This window comes from Aedes aegypti, chromosome 2, assembly GCF_002204515.2.
Source record: "Aedes aegypti strain LVP_AGWG chromosome 2, AaegL5.0 Primary Assembly, whole genome shotgun sequence".
Taxonomy (NCBI): Eukaryota; Metazoa; Arthropoda; class Insecta; order Diptera; family Culicidae; genus Aedes; species Aedes aegypti.
The window spans coordinates 213,039,143-213,055,997 of record NC_035108.1 but is presented as its reverse complement, the minus strand read 5'-3'; the positions used below and the strand labels follow the sequence as shown (position 1 = coordinate 213,055,997).

Genomic DNA, 16,855 nt, shown 5'->3' with positions numbered 1-16,855 from the left:
AAAAATGTGATAGAAGTCTTGTGATTTCTTCGATAAATTTTGAACCGTCTAAAAATATTTAACTAGTTACTAAAATTTTTAATACATCGATCCTCACTAGATTTTTTTAGCTATTTATAATGCTTTTTATACTTATTGAAATCACTGAATGAACTTTGTATGTGTTCTCATGGAGATATCTGGACAAATATTAGAAAACACATCGACATTGATAAATAATGAGGAGGAATTCTCGGAAATTATATTGAATAACTAGGAGGAATATTTGGAAGATTTACTGGAGAAATAATTTATAGGACAGCTGATAGAAACATCGAAAAATAATTCCCTGTTGAAATTTCCTGGAGGAATTCCCGGAAGAATCTTTGCAGGAGTGTTTGAATAAAACTCTATTGGTTCCTGAACAAAGTCTCAAGGATAATCTTGAGACTTTGTTGGAATAACTTCTGGAGAAATCTTTGAAGGAATCTCTAAATAAAAATAAGCGGAATTCCAAGATAAAAATCTCATGACAGTTTCAAAAAAAGAGAGAAACACATAAAGCAATAAAATATATTGAAGCGTTCTTCCTTCCGAATCCTTAACGAATAACTGAGAAAATCCTGGATTGATTCATAAAAACATTTCTTGTGAAATTCCAAAAGGGTTAACCTTCCTAACTTTTTAAGCAATTCCTTAGTTGAATCCCAGAAGGAAAATTTGGAGATGCATTTAGGGAAAGGCTTAGGGAAGTTCCTTCAGGCATATTTGGAAGAATTAAGTGAAGTTGTGCATGAACTTTTGCATTGTAATCATTTCCATCCAATTTTGCATGCATAGACAATGTTTTACTAGTGCATTTCGAAGTTTAGGAGATCTCTGAAGAAATTGCTGCAGGAATCCTGGAAACATTTCTGAAGAAGCCTTAGAAAGTATTTTTTCTTCAAAATTAATTATTAAAATTAATTCTTAGAATCAATTATTAAAATAAGTTTTTGAAATTATTAAAATTAATTATTTGAAGAAATTATGGAAGCACTGTCAGGGACTGTTTTTTGAACCACCCTACTGGGGATCATTTGAAAAATTGTTGCAGAGATTTTGAAGTAATCCGAGGAGAACTTATATAGTATTTTACTTAAATACTGGAAAAATCTTAAGAAATGCAAGAGGAACTTTACTAATATCTGTGAAGCAATTCATGTAGAAATCACTAAAGGAATCCCTAGAAACAAAGCTTATTTGCGAAAATTCTTGGGCATACCCTTGGCGCAAATCTTGAAGGAACTCCTGAAAAGATTTCTTAACAATGTTTTAGAGAAATTAATGATGAAAATTTGGGAAAACCGTATAGTAACTTCTGAAGTAAAATTCCAGAAATTTATTATGCATTCCTGAAGAGACTCAAGAAGAATCTTAAGTAATCCCCCAAAAGAATTTGTTGGAAGAATTCCTGGAGAAATCTTTGGAGTATGAATCCTTGAAGAAACTTCAGGAGCTATCTTAGGAAGAATCTCTGGAAGGATTTTCCCCGGAATCATTCATGGAGAATCCCTTAGAGAATCCCAAATGGAAGTTATTGGAAAGATGACCTAAAAACTCAAAAATACACCGAGCTGAACAATCGGCATGAAACATATGAACTGCGGCGTGAAAATATACGAACTGCAGCGTGGTGCTGAATAGCGTTGGCGTGACGTAAAATGTCTAGTGGCAAGCACGAAGACACTCTGTCAAGAAAACATTCCAATTGATCCTTTCGAATTGGAAAGTTTTCTTGACAGAGTGTCTACGTGTCGGTGAAACTTGAATCAGCCACCTTTAACATGGTCTTGTCGAGAAGCTGTGCTTTTAGTTGGGCAGCTTTGCAGCTATTTGGGGAACCTTATATTTTCAAACCAGATTAGAACTTATTAAGGTCAAATGACCGTAATTATTGAGTCTTAATCTACTACAGTAATCAAGATCAACATTAATACCATTAAGAATTATCTGCTTGGTCCAAATTTTTTTGATGACGCCATAGTAGGTAATCGATGCGTTTTCATTCAATAGCCCAGTGCAAGATGCTTTGAAAGAGTTTCTGAACAGCCTGTGATGAAAGTACTCAGTAGCAATGGAGGGCAAGCAGGAGCAGAACGCCTCGCCCTAAGCCATTCGATGTGTCAAAACACTCCAATCTCTGGGGGGATGCTTCGTTTGATGGGTGATCATGGGTGTCAAAAGTGCTTGAGAATGTGTTGCGATCCTACTAAGGTCACATGCAGTGTGGTAGCCATTACTGGTGGTACTCATGGACCCATCATCAGATAAAAACCTGCTGCGAATGCGACCAAGGAGGCAAAAACAACAACTTCTCACAAGACAAGAGTGACGATATGAAACAGCGCGTGTGCAAGTCGAGTTTCAGTTATCGAAATGAGTTGTGAAACCACTCTCGCCTTTGGTCGCAACCAAGTGTAAGTATGGGTACCTTACAAGTCATTAGTTGGTCCACGGGGACCACCAAACGACAACGCGATCAAATGCTGCTGCCATCAACATAAAGGTCGCACTTAAGGCGCGCATCAACTTTTGTTTATACGAGCTGATCTTAACATTTTTTTAACGACCGAAACGGCAATCAAAAAGGTTTAGTCAGTGCGCGAGCGTGAAGAAGAGGCTGTTCGGGGTTGAAGATTGAGTTCGAATATGAACGACTTGGTTTGGCATTGGGAAATCAATCTCGGAGACGTGCTGATTAGACGTGTTCGTGATAAAGCGCTCAAGGTAATAAATTTATTATTGTGGGAATAGTTCGAATTCTAGAATAGAAACACACGAACTACATTTGATTTGATGGAGACAACATCTAAACGACACTCATCTAAAGGACACATGGATGGAAGAAAAAAAAAACGTTATGTGAAACCCCTGGCCATAATTTTATGAGAATACTCCAGATTCGGTGGAAATCTGGCTAGGATTATTTATGAGAATCCTTCACATGTCTTTTGTGAAAACCCACTAGGTATTTTGCGAGAATTCAACCTAGGATTCAGTAAAAAAATTTACATTATGTTTAGTGTAATAAGTAAAGAGAAAAAATTTTCCTTTGATGTTAAGCTCAAGTTTGGGTTTTTATCATGATGAATCTCAAATAAATCATCTCAAGCGCAATTTATATATAGCTTATTCTTCTTTAAAAAGAATCTGCTGATTTTTCCAAGAACAGAAGGGAACCCGTTCACTCCATATACGCAAAAATCTAACTTTTGCCATATAGTGCTCTTATGCTTTCTCGAACATTTCATTTGATGAGGCTTCATGGTCATATGAGTTAAAATATATAAATTTGCAACCTTGAATTTGTATTTGCGTTTCATTCATTCACGTGCACGATTTCTCGTATAACCTAGCTTGATCACATTTATGATAAGACTAATTTAAGGTTATATGTGTTTCACATTACCATTCGAAATATGGAAATCAAATCCTATCGAATCACTTCCATTTGCAAATCACGAATTTCAAACATCATAACGATGCTCAACCGAACTCAATCTTCTTTTTCCATTCCTCGTGTGTGTCATCTTCAGCTGGAAATTTGACCCCGTTGATCATCTTCTCCGCTTCGCTTCTTCATCGAAAGACTGAATTTGAATTTTGGCCTATTACCCACTTTCTCATCCATGATCTTCTTTTATGTCTCTGCTTTCAGATAACACGATACCAGCCTTCTTCGGCAACAGCACTGATTACTTTAAGTTGCTAGATCAAGATGACAATTCGATACTGATAGGGGCGCGAAATGCGCTGTACAACATCAGCCTGGATCGGTTAATCGAGCATCCGAGCCAGCGGGTCATGTGGACCTCATCCGACGCTCACCGGGAACTGTGTACACTCAAGGGCAAGACGGACCAGGACTGCCAAAACTACATTCGAGTATATGCGCGGTTAGGCGCTAATAAGATCATGCTTTGCGGGACAAATGCTTACAAACCGCTCTGTCGGTATTATAACCTGCTGCCGAGTAATGGTTCAATTGCGTACGATAACAATGAGATGGAGGCCCTTGGGCGATGTCCGTACAATCCACTGCATAATAGCACTTATGTATTTACCGGTACGTATGATTTATTCGTTAATTTCTACGATCCTCATTTTGTGAATGTGACCCACTTGATGATCGCGACGGTTCATAGATACATAATCGCTGACTTAATTTGATTTCGAATGTAAAATCTTCCATTTATCTTTATTCTCGTTCTTTTTTCCCCTCTTGAAAGATGGCCACCTTTACTCGGCCACGGTAGCGGATTTCTCGGGAGCGGATCCCCTGATATATCGTGAACCGCAGCGAACGGAACAATACGACAGCAAGCAGCTCAATCAGCCGGCTTTTGTGAGCGCCGTGGAACACAATGGCTATGTGCTATTTTTCTTCCGAGAAGTGGCCGTCGAGTACATGAACTGTGGCAAAGCAATTTATTCGCGTGTAAGCCGCGTCTGCAAAAACGATAAAGGAGGTCCACATCCGTTGAATGACCGATGGACGTCGTTCCTGAAAGCCCGGCTGAATTGTTCCATACCGGGCGAATATCCGTTCTATTTCGATGAAATCCGTAAGTATCATTAGGTGTTTTGTGTGCCGTGGTCTTCAACGGCCAATGGCATAGAAAAGTCAGAAATCTAATTTATTTCTCATATTTTCTCAACAGAATCCACTACGAAGACGATCAATGGAATCTATGGGAGCGAGACGAATCAGATCATCTATGCGATAATGACCACACCTGAAAATGCCATCGGTGGTTCGGCGGTTTGTGCTTTTGCCATCCAAGACATTCTGGACGCTTTCGAGGGCCCATTCAAATGGCAGCAAAGCATTAATTCCAACTGGCTACAGGTACCACAAAACCAAGTGCCGGAACCACGCCCGGGAAAGTGCGTTGACGACAGTCGAACGCTACCGAAAGCATCGGTAAACTTTGTCAAGATGCACACTTTGATGGATTCGTCAGTTCCGTCTCTACATGCCCGACCCGTTTTTACGCGCGTCAGCCTACTGTACCGATTGTCCGCGATCACTGTCGATCCACAGGTGAAAGCGCTGGACGGCAAAACGTACGACGTGATCTTCGTAGGAACCAATGACGGAAAGGTTATTAAATTCGTTAACATAATGTCGTCCGACTCGACGGATGAGGTCAAAACAGTAACAATCAGTGAAACTCAAGCATTCCCAATTGGCACCAAAGTGAACGAAATGACAATTTCGAAGAAGAGCAAAAAACTTATTGTCATAAGCAATGGGAAGATAATTTCACTGCCACTTAGTAATTGCAACGAACACGAGTTCAAATCATGCCGCAAGTGCCTCGAGCTACAAGATCCCTACTGCGCTTGGGACGATGAGAACCGAGAGTGTCGAAACACCGATGAACTACACCAAAGTAGTCGAACGGTTGGACGTTTCTTCCAGCGGTTAGATGGATTAAACATCAACGAAATCTGCAAAAAGTACGATCAGCGTGACCAACGACAACATAAAGCTGAAGAAAACGACGTCTACATGAGAGTTGATGGGTCCGGATCGGCGGAAAAGGATAACCCACTGGAAACGAAGAACATCGTCATCATCCAAGGCACGGTGACCTCCGTGGGCTCGGTCGACATTGATAATGAAATATCGAAGAGCTCGATCGAGGGTAGCGTGCTGACGAATAAAATTGGATCCCATCCTTACCACCATAAAACAGGTGAGTTTATGAACGCTATTTTACCTTCACTTTATTATGCATGAGCGCACCTCGACTCGAATGTCCCATCATTGACGTATAGTAGCCTACTTTGCGCGTTTTTATTGTTTCTGCTGAATTGGGCGGTGCGGTACCATTGAATTAAATCGAAGTAAACGATCGCGAAGCATCATTTTGATGTTTCTGTAAACAAAGCCAAGCCTGCTATTCCTTATTTTCGTTCTTTATGGTAATGTTTGCGCATCGATTATGGCCAAGCGAAGTAGATATAGGTGGCGGTGTTTGTGGTGTATGCCGCACCTTTTAAACTCTGCTTATTTGAAAAATAACTTGTGCATGTTATTGTCCCGCGAAGAACCATGCGTCAAGTGTGCATGATTGATTACCCTCGGTGTCTGGGGCGCGAAATAGGAAGAGAGAAGAAACTCGCACCATTATAAATTCACAATTTGCTAAATTGATGTTCAATGGCAGAAATGCGCGGTGCTCTCTCCGTTAAGAGAGAGAGGATAAATTTGTACTGAGCAAGCGAAACCATTAAGAACGATGGAATATTATTAACATGTGCTAAAAATAGTCGTTCGTTTCGGGTCACTCTGTTAGTATTCGTTGCTTAATTGATATTTACAATGTGGGACTTGTTTTGGATACAAAATAGAGCTTAACGATCGTTTGTAGCAAAGTTATGTTTATTTTGCGTTTCTACGCGATCAATCTTCCTCGTTTAAATAAATGAGAAGTTTTTTGGTGACACAAACGATCTAAGATGGGGCTTTTAAAGCGATAGATTCTTAGAGAGCTTGAAATACGATTGAATATTTCTAACGAAGCAAAACTAGAAGGAATTCCGGAGTCCACTTTAAAATTTTAACACCTGTCCGAGGTATATTTATTGCAATTTGAACTAGAAACTAGAAGTTTTCACCCAATACTACAATCTGAGTCCTTGATGGTCTTAGTTCCTGTGGTTCATATTCGAGTACCCACCTCCTGTGTGATAACAGAGAAAAAAGGAAACAAGTCTGTACTATGCTAGCTTTGTTTGGCTTGGGACCCGAGCCTGACTACTTTATGACGTCCAAAAGCAGGCTACCAAAGGAACAATTGATAGCTATTAAAATACTTTAAAATACATATATGTTCCAGAGAATGTTCCTCGAAGCCGATAACTTACTCCATTGCTTTCCAGTAAAGTATTGGAGTCAGTCCAGCTATTCCGGGACTTCCGGATACTTACTAAGATATATTCAAAAAGCTCTCAGCGGTAAACTTAGCCTACTGGAACGAAAAACTCATCAACGATGATATTTTTTCGAAGCTGGTTTGGTCGGATAGATTTCGAGGTTATTCCTGCGATTGCAGTAGAGTGAAATTTGTGGTTCGCACGAGCTCTGACGATATCATGTTGCCTAGCTTTTGCAGTGCTTAAACTTGAGCTTGATTGGTGGTAACCAGATGACTAACAGACTTGGGACTAACAGACACCCTCGGGGTATAGGTGCTGGTGATCTTCTATTTTTAGGCAACAATGGCGCCTGCCACGTCAGAATGCAGACCAATGCATAGTGGGAGGAATTTATGATGCATTTAAAACTGGCCTACAGTAGACCGGATATACGCCTGCATCTACGCCAGCTCGTGCGGGAAGGTGTAGGGATGGTAATTTTATGGCAGAAGACGTGCTATAATTATAGAAGAATGGAAGCGTATAAGGAAACGAGTTTTATGTCCCTTTTTGGTTCCAGCAAATGCTATGTACGAATAGATCAACTGTGACAGATTAAGAGTGGAAGGTAAAAGCAAGTAAAAGATACAACTACAAAGTGCGAGGAAACGAAAAGGGCCTGGGATTGAACCCATGACCTTCTGCTTATGAAGCAGAAGCGGTAGCCATTAGACCACCGACTCCGTCTTATCGGGTTGTCTAGCTTCTTAATTTTAAATTAAGTGTGTATGTTGTGTATTTCTTTCACTACTGGACTGCGAAGTGCGGCTTCATAAGTGCGAAAATGCAAATAATAGTGCGGGATGGCATCGAATCATATTGGTGTCTTCAGAGCACTTATTCGTTGGACTGTGAGGTATAACTGCTGAAGACACCGGCTCGATTTGCTGCAATCGCGCACTTTTATTAGCATTTCCGCACTTGTAAAAACTTCTGTGATAGTCCAGTGGTGAAAGAAATGCACAATATCTCGGTCGAAAGTGGTGGCCTAGAATAGAGCGCTGTCATTTTGCATTGACTTCTGACATTCTCGTGCATCATGACTTCGCTCTGTGAGTACTTGTACATTACAGGATCTGGTACAGATAGTCGAGAAGCTGTAGATTATGTAACACGGCAATTGCCCCCTAGCTGACGTTGTTGAATTTGTTCTTCGCGTCTACCATGACCGTGGCGCATTTTTGTTCTCCTTCGACTTCTGCTTCGATACCTGGTCAGCACTTAAGAGGACTTATTCCATGGATTTCACCAAGAAACTTTCAGGGATTCCACAAAAGTTACTGCAAAAGAATTCAAAAAATTTCCTACGTGGAATAGCCCCAGGAATTCCTTTAGAGATTCCGTTTGTATTTTTTTAAGAGGTTCCCCCAGGCTATTCTCAGAGGATTTTTCTAGGGAATCTTCAATCAATTATTTCATAAATTCTTCCAGTATTTCCATCAGAGATTCTTTCTTGTATCCCTGAAAGGACCCTACGGGGCATTCGATCAGGGATTTTTAAAGAAATTTCTTCAAGAATCTACCAGAAATTTCTCCGAGGATTCCTTAAGGAATTTATCCATCAATTCCTTCCAGTATTTCTTGAAGGATTTATTCCAAGGAATCATGTAAGATTGCTTTAAAAAAATTTCCAGAGATATATTAACAATTTTCTCCAGGGAGTTCTCTGGGAATTTTGTTCAGAGATTTCTATGGAGATTCCTCCAAGGATTTCATAATAAAGTGTTCCATGAATTTCACCAGAAATTTTCAAATAAACCCTTTCAGCGATTCAACCCGAAGACATTCAGAGAAATGCTTTGTTTAATCCTCCTCATTATGGGATACTTTGAGATTATCTCGGAGAATTTTTCCAGACTGTTTTAGAAGAACCTCTAGAAGTTTTTTTGAATCCCCTGTAAACTCACTGGAAAAATATTGGTGGAATTTCTGAAATAATTTCTATTGCAATCCATATGAGAATTTCAGCTGGAATTCTTGAAGGTTTTTCTGATGGAAATCATGGAGAATTATCTAGGTGAAACCCTATAGGATTTTTAATTGGTACCCTTTGAGGAAATCCTAGCGGTATTTTCGAAGGAATTCCTTTTGGAATTACTGAAGGGATTCTCAGAGTAATCCCTGACGGAATTCCTTTTTTGAATCGCTGGAGGAACTCACCATAGAATCACTGGAGTATATGCTGGTGGATTCCCAAATTACTTGTGAATTAATATAAGAAATATTTTTTGTAAAATTGCTGGAGGAATTCCTGAAAACCCCAAGAATCCCTGAAAACATTCCACGAGAAATTCCTTGAAAAATTCCGGAAGGAATCTCTTGAGTAATTCCACTAATCAAATCCTTACGAGAAATTTCTGTTAAAATCCCAGGAGGAATTCCTGATAACTCTTGGAGGTATTAATTCCTTAAAGAATTTCGCCTGATATAATCTCTAGATAAATTCCAGGTGCAATCTCCGAAGGTGCATTCAAAAAGGCTCATTTTAACTGCTTACGTTGAAAAATTCGGTTGGTTTCCATTCAAGGGGTAAATTCATCTGCATCATTGAGTTTGCATCTTGTAAGTACTTTGAGATCTGAATAAGTAGTCGAGGAATTTCTAATAAGATTTCTGATCGAACTCCTAATAGAATCCAAAGAGGAACTTCTTATGATATCCCTAGAAGAAATCCTGATTTAATTTTTAGAGGAGCTCCTGATATATTCTCTGGAGGCATTTCTGGAGGAATCTTTAGAAGAATATCAGGTGAAATCTATGAAGGAACGATTGATGGAATCCCTGTAGGAACTCCTGATTAGACCGGCCCACCTCAGTATGGGAGAAAAATAAAGTTGTAGAATTTCACGGGGCACCCCCTAGATTTATTCCTTAATGTTAAAGGAATACTCCCAGAAAGTTTCAGTTCATTTGGTTGTTCCATGAGCTAGCGTAATTGAATTGTAGTTAATATGAGATTTTCAGCTCAAGCATATGGGAAACAGCACATCATCCCCTGTTTGGTTCAGGAAAATTGTTGATCACGTTCAATTGAACCCAGAATGTCAAAAACACTACTTCATACCATAGCGAACAATATTATAGAAGGTTGTATCATGATTAAAATTGAGAAAGTTGGTGTTTTAGCTATTTGAAGAAGGTTTGCAATACTGCTTGGTATTTCTTCAACAGAGCTTGGTTGTAGCCATCAAGCGCATCATAGCCACCTATGACGTTGGGCGAGCTGCGGCACAAGGCGCATGCATATTTGTGATTGCACGGAAGTGCTGATCTAAACCTAACTTTCAACTACTGAAAGGGTAATGAAAATGATATTAAATCCAGATACAATCTTCTGCAGTTGTGTTCATTAGGGTATCAACTAGTGTATTTGACATTCTGGGCTCAATTGAACGCGATCAACTAGTATACGGAACGAAACAGTGGCATAGGGTCAATTTTCAATATAGTTGAGACGGATATCCCATACAAACTTCAAATTGAATGCGCCAGCTGGTGGAGCAACCAATTGAGTTGAAATTTTTAGAGAGCTATTTTCTTACCCTAAGACACATATCTAGGGGGTGCCCCGTTGAGCTTTACAACTTTTTTGTTTTAGGGCCAGTCTACTCCTGATGAAATCCCCAGAAGAACTCTGATGGAATCCCTAGAGGAACTCATGATGAAAACATTTGAGGAATTTCTGTAAAATTCCCTAGAAGAGTTTCTGGTGAAATTCTTATAGGCATTCCTGATGAAGTCCCGAGAGGAATTCCTGATAAGATTCCTGATAGAATTCTTAGAGCTTTAGATGAACTCCTGATACAATATTTGAAGGAATTCCAGGTGAAATCCCTGAAGGAACTTGTAGGAACTTCTGTTAAATTCCTTAGAAGAGTTTGTGATGGAATTTCTATAGGAACTCCTGGAGAAATCCCTGGAGGAATTCCTGATAACATTCATGGTAGAATTCTTGATAGAATCACTAGAGATCCGGAGGAACTCCTGATGAAATCCCTAGAGCAGTTCCTGATGGAATCCTTGGAGGAAATCCATAAGATATTCTTGAAGGAACTCCTAATAAAATCATTGGAAAAACTCGTGATGCCTTCCCTAGAAGAACTCTTGATAAAATTCCAATGGGAACTTCGGATGAAATCCCTGGAGGAATCCTTGCTAAGATTCCTGATGGAATTCTTGATAGAATTCATAGAGGAACTCTTTATGACATTCCTAAAAGAAATCCTGATGAAATTCCTTGAGGATCTCTTGAAATAATCTCTAGAGGCATATCTGATCTTGAGGAATTCCAGGTGAAATCTCAGAAGGAATTCTTGATGGAATCCCTAGAGGAACTCCTGATGAAATCTCCAGAAGGACTCTGATGGAATCCCCAAATATAATTCTGATAGAATCCCAATACAAACTCCTGACGAAATCATTGGAGGAACTCCTTATGAAATCCTTACAAGAACTCCTGATAGAATCCCTGCAGAAATTCCAGGTGGAATAGTTGAAGGAACTCTTGATGGAATTCCTGAAGAAACTTTTCATAGGATTGCTAGAGGAACTCCTGATGGAATTCCTAGAGGAGTTCCAGGTGGAATCGCTGAAGGAACTCCTGATGGAATCACTAGAAGAACATCTGATGAAATCCCCATGATGGAATCCCTAGATAAACTTCCGATGGAACCCATAGAGGAAAATTAGATGGAATCCGTAGAGAAACTCCTAATGGAATCCCTGATGGTTAAAACTTTGGCAGTACTCCTGATGGAATTTCTGGTGTAATCCTTACAACAACTTCTGATAGAAACTCTCCTGATGGAATCCCTGGACGAACTTTGAAAGGAATCCCCCTTGAATGAATTCCTGGTGAAATTCCTGATTGATTCCTTGTAGGAATTCCTGGAACCCTCCCTAGAGGAATTCCGTATAATGGAATCACCGATAGAACTGCGGGTGTAGTTGCTAAAGAAATAGTTTAAAGATTGTGGGAAAACGCCAGTCGAATATATAGAGATAACTCCATAGCGCACTTTTGCTAGATCACCATGGCGTCCAACAACCAGTTTGGTTTCAGGAAAGGTAAATCTACTCTGGACGCCATCCAGTCGGTCGTTCAGACAGCTGAGGTGGCAATCGAGCATAAAGGAGCGGCATCCACTACTACGCTGTTGTCACTCTGAATGTGAAGAATGCGTTCAACAGCGCAAGCTGGGAAGCAATAGCACACGCGCTTCACCGCCTCAAGGTACCGGTGCAGTTGTGTAAGCTTCTAGAAAGCTATTTTGATGGTAGGATTCTATTGTATGACACAGAGGAGGGGCAGAAAAGGGTTCGAATTACCGCGGGAGTACCTCAAGATTCAATCCTTGGCCCGCTGTTATGGAATGCGATGTATGATGACGTACTGAGGCTGCCCCGACGGGTGTTAAGATTGTTGGCTTCGCCGACGATATCACCCTAGTGGTCTATGGTGAATCGATGGAGGAAGCAGAGTTGACAGCAGCGCACTCTATTTCCATAGTTGAGGAAAGGATGAAATCTAGGAAACTAGGACTTGCTCGTCATAAGACTGAAGTAGTTGTGGTCAACAACCGCATGTCCGAGCAACAAGCGCTTTTCTCAGTAGATGATTGCACCATAGAATCCAAGCGATCCCTTAAGCATCTTTGAGTAATGATCGATGACAAGCTCAGCTTCGCTAGCCACGTTGAATATGCCTGTAAAAGGGCATCTACGGCTATAGCGGCGCTTTCGAGGATGATGTCTAACGGCTCTGCTGTAATTGCCAGCAAACGCAAGCTACTGACAAGCGTGGTGCTATCCATACTAAGGTATGAAGGAACAATCTGGTCAAAAGCGCTTTGAACGAGCAGAAACCTAAAGCGGTTGGAAAGTACGTACATGCCTATTATCGTCAGTCGTTTATTCATCTTCACCGCGCCATGTCGTTAGCTCGAGCTTCAGGAAGGGACCCTTCACTATTACCTTCAGCTTGTCTGGGCACATCTCAACTGACGTCAGCGGGTTCCCAATCTAGCCCATAATGACTCGGTATACCAAGGATTGACGACTGATTTTCGGTACATTTCGTTGTGACGATTTGACTGACTTAGCTCGATCTAAGTTGCTGGTAGCTCTGCAAATGCATTCATAATAAAACAATAAGAAGACATCAGCACATATGGCTCAAACGCCATACAGCATTACGGAGCCAAAATAATTTAAGTTTATTTTACGCAGATGTTGTTAGGTACGGAGACGACATTGTCTTGAAATGCATTACAGATTGTGTGGAGGTTTATCTCAAAATCAGATCTAAAATACTTATTCTAACTTATTTGTTTTTTTTTTTTGTTGTTGCAATTTTTCAGATACTCTTGTCAAAGAAAACGTGTCGATTGCTTCATTCAACTGGCAGCTCAGCGTGATACTGATATTGTTTTCCGTCATAATTGGTATTGTAATTGGTTTTTGCATCACGCAAAAAGTGATGAAGAAGCAGTCCTTTCACGGCAGTGAACATCGAAATCAGCTGAATTGGTAAGTTTCAATCAGTGATAGTGGAATCATTAAGACATTGTTTGACGCTTTACTTATCCAACAGGCATCACACCAAGAATTTGAGCATGCTTTCGCAGAATCGCACCAGCGGGAAGGACGTAAACCTGCTGATGAATACGAACACTGGCAATCAGTACCATACGCAGCAGCAAGCTATCGTTCAGCAGCTTCAGCAACATCACCAGAACAACATGAAGGACAACATCGACTTTGATTTCAAAGATCGAAGTGTTGAATGCAAGAATTCGACGGAAAACTTGGAGAAGGACATCAGCAAAGGCATGGGCACGCTGCAGAAGGTGAAAAAGACGTATATTTGATAGTAAAAGACTGCTTTCGGTGATTGGGACAAATAACCACTGCTAGAGTATGCAAATCGTCACATTTTCGGTACTACTTTAAATCAAAATCGTGCACAAACAAAAAAGTTTAGAGCGCCACCTACAATGGCACTTTTCTACAGTTGGATAGCGAAGTTCTATAATTTTCTTCTGCCTGTGAACTAGCGTTCTACTTCTTCCACTAAGGAAAGGTACAGGGATGAATGATGTCTTCATCTGGATTGTGCTAGATTACTTCAACTGCCATATCTTCGAGTGTCGGGCCCCTGAAAAAGAAATCAAATGACGGCAATATGTTTTTGGAAAAAAAAACAAGGGCAAAGACATTCGAAGAGGTAGTGACTTGCAACGAGATGGCTCTCAGGGGTAATGCAGCACAGCACTTTATCTGTATGTTAATAATTTTATAATCGGACTTGACCATTAAGCACTAAATTTTGTTGGTATGTATCATTCGTGTAACCTACATAATGCCATATATAGACTCATGCTTTCAAGCACGCAAACAAACCTCAGTCGCAATTTGGTATATCGATGCGATGTGATACTCGAAAGCAATAACAACGACATCAGCAACTATCGCTAAACTTAATAACACTTCCGGTCAATAGACACAGGACACCGCAATGAGAATAAGATTTTCTTTTCCCAACAGACTCCACAGTTGAAGACATTCAAGCCTTAGATGATACAGAAATAGTTGATGAGAGTGTGTGATTGAAAACCAAGTGCTGCCACCGAGTTTTGTCAATACATGTTACATGTAGGTAAAAAAGCGTATGACAACTGAAAGACCGTTCAGGGCAGCGATAAAGAATAGAAACCTCTGTGAGAGACTGTGTGCCTAGCACAACTCATCCCCAACCAGCAAGCGTACAACATTTGGTTCAAGTAGAGGCCTTATATAGAAACTTGTGCCCATCATTTAGCTCTGAAAGATAAGCAGGGAATACGAAACATTATAATCGAACAAAATTCATAGGCAAATCATATATCCCTGGCTAAAGATATCTAGAAGCAAAGAGGCTATCAACTTACTACATTCTAGATGAACAAAATGCGTATAGGAAAAAAACGTAGACCAAATATTTTTTTTTCTACTGATTTCTTCGTATATCTTAAAACAACGTTGAGTTAAAACGACAAATTATGCCACACATAACTCTGAAGTAGAATAGATCAGCTTCAAGTGCTAACAACATCGATATCTCTTTGCTTCTCGTTAGCTTTGTGAAACTCTAACCGAAATGAAAGCCTATTGTTGCTTCAAGAGCCCCTCTTTGAAGTCATCGTAAAACAGCAAATAGCAAATAGAATGCCTTTTAATCGCCTTGCGTAACAATTAGCCACGAATCCAACACAACAAGCCAACAAGAACAAATATGTTTTTTTCAATTCGTTTCTACATAAGATGAAGGTGTGGATTTTGGTGGTCGAATATTTCGCTGCATGTACGACACAACCTGATCGAAATTAGCTAGGAAAAATGCATTTCTTTTTTTTTCGCTTGTTGATATATGTAGTTAGTATGTTCTTCCGGAAGACATCCATTGATTGTTTTTGTCGACATTTTTAGGCACGTTCCAATTCAGTCGAGCCCAGCTCGATTAATTAGGTTAAGTCTTGTATGTACGATTGTGTGCGAGTGTATGCCTGTATGTGTGAGTGTCCGTACATGTGTTGAAGGCCGAAGTTGGGCGCCATTCTCGCACACTCATCCATCTTTCATTACATTAATGACAGTTTTAGTGAATAGCTAGTATATTTAAGTTAAAGAGACCTTTAATTGAGATCAAAATTGGTTTTTAAATGCGTATAAGTATTTTAGAAAGATTTTTTGTTTATTTTTATTTCATAGTATCTAATTGCTCAAGAATCTCAAATTGAAAATACTCTTACCGAAGTATGCGTTAGATAAACTTGGTAAACGCAAGCAATACTATGACGATTTGTTCGCCTAAAGTCCATATTGTTCACCAAATCAGGAGTTTGTCAGAATCATCATTTCACATAACATCTCATTTGTTACTTCATTTCAATTATTTTGGCTAGTTTTACTTTCTTGACAAACATGAACGAACGGAAACTGATTTTAATATATATTTATCTTTAGTTAAACGAACAAAAAATGTGATACACTGAGTATTTTTTATTTTGTATTGTTTTAGATCTTAGAATGTAACGACCCGCGAAAAATTGTAATATAAACTACGTTATTTCGATTCACTACAAACATAGATGATATTTTTTGAAGGTTAGCTTTCCTTCATTTTTTATTGCGATGAATCGATGAAATTAAGAGGACAATTTTACAAACAACAGAACATTTCTTGTTCTAGGTTAGCAAGATATCATAATTTATCAATTTTAAAATATCTGACATGTAAAAATATGACAATTGTAAATAGATAGACGATTAAGAATAATTGAAATAAAAGAACTATAATTGAAACATCAAATTTAATAAAAAATAGAATGAAAGAACATATTTCCTTTTTTGATTAGAATTTTCTGAATTTTGGTTCGAGGAGTGTATTGAGTTTATTGTTATAACTGTGAACAAGTTTACCAATTATGGGTTTTGGAACGTCTTGTTGGGTACCTAGTGCTTCGTGAAGCCCAAGCAGGACAGTTCGGTTTTGCGTCGTCCGATAGATTTTACTCACGGTTTCGCGCGTGTTTTCGTCGCCGGAGATTTTTTTTTCTCCTGTTTTGGAGTGTCTTGCTGGTAAGTGCTTCGTGAAGCCCAAACAGGACGGTTCGATTTTGCGTCGGCAGATAGGTTTTGCTCACGGTTTCGCGCGTGGTTTCGTCGCCGATTTTTTTTTTCCTGTTTTCGAGCTTTTTGCTGGGTAGGTATTTGGGAAGGCCCAAGCAAGACGGTTTGTTTTCGGGACGCCAAGAAGTTTTGCTGTCAGTGTCAGTTTTGTGTTCAGTCGAGAATGGATTACCAACTGGTGAGTTCGTTACATGCTTATTATAACACATTTTTTCTTGAAAGCGTAACTTTTATGTAA

The 16,855-nt window shown here is 39.5% G+C and overlaps 1 protein-coding gene across 6 annotated transcripts in view; it reads left to right on the top strand.

Annotated features, from left to right (window-relative positions):
* Window positions 1-16,290, top strand: part of LOC5576976 (semaphorin-1A) — a 330,855-nt gene extending 314,565 nt beyond the window's left edge. For 4 of the 6 annotated variants that reach the window (XM_021843903.1, XM_021843902.1, XM_021843904.1 and 1 more), the window contains exons 4-9: window positions 3,680-4,087; window positions 4,251-4,586; window positions 4,683-5,723; window positions 13,308-13,476; window positions 13,541-13,796; window positions 14,494-16,290. In XM_021843903.1, the coding sequence (XP_021699595.1) occupies window positions 3,680-4,087; window positions 4,251-4,586; window positions 4,683-5,723; window positions 13,308-13,476; window positions 13,541-13,796; window positions 14,494-14,523 (2,240 nt within the window). In that variant the 3' untranslated portion in view covers window positions 14,524-16,290. Of the gene's footprint in view, window positions 1-3,679; window positions 4,088-4,250; window positions 4,587-4,682; window positions 5,724-13,307; window positions 13,477-13,540 lie in introns of all 6 variants that reach the window. The other 2 variants (XM_021843907.1, XM_021843906.1) reach the window with 1 other exon arrangement.
* Window positions 16,291-16,855: the final 565 nt, after the last annotated feature.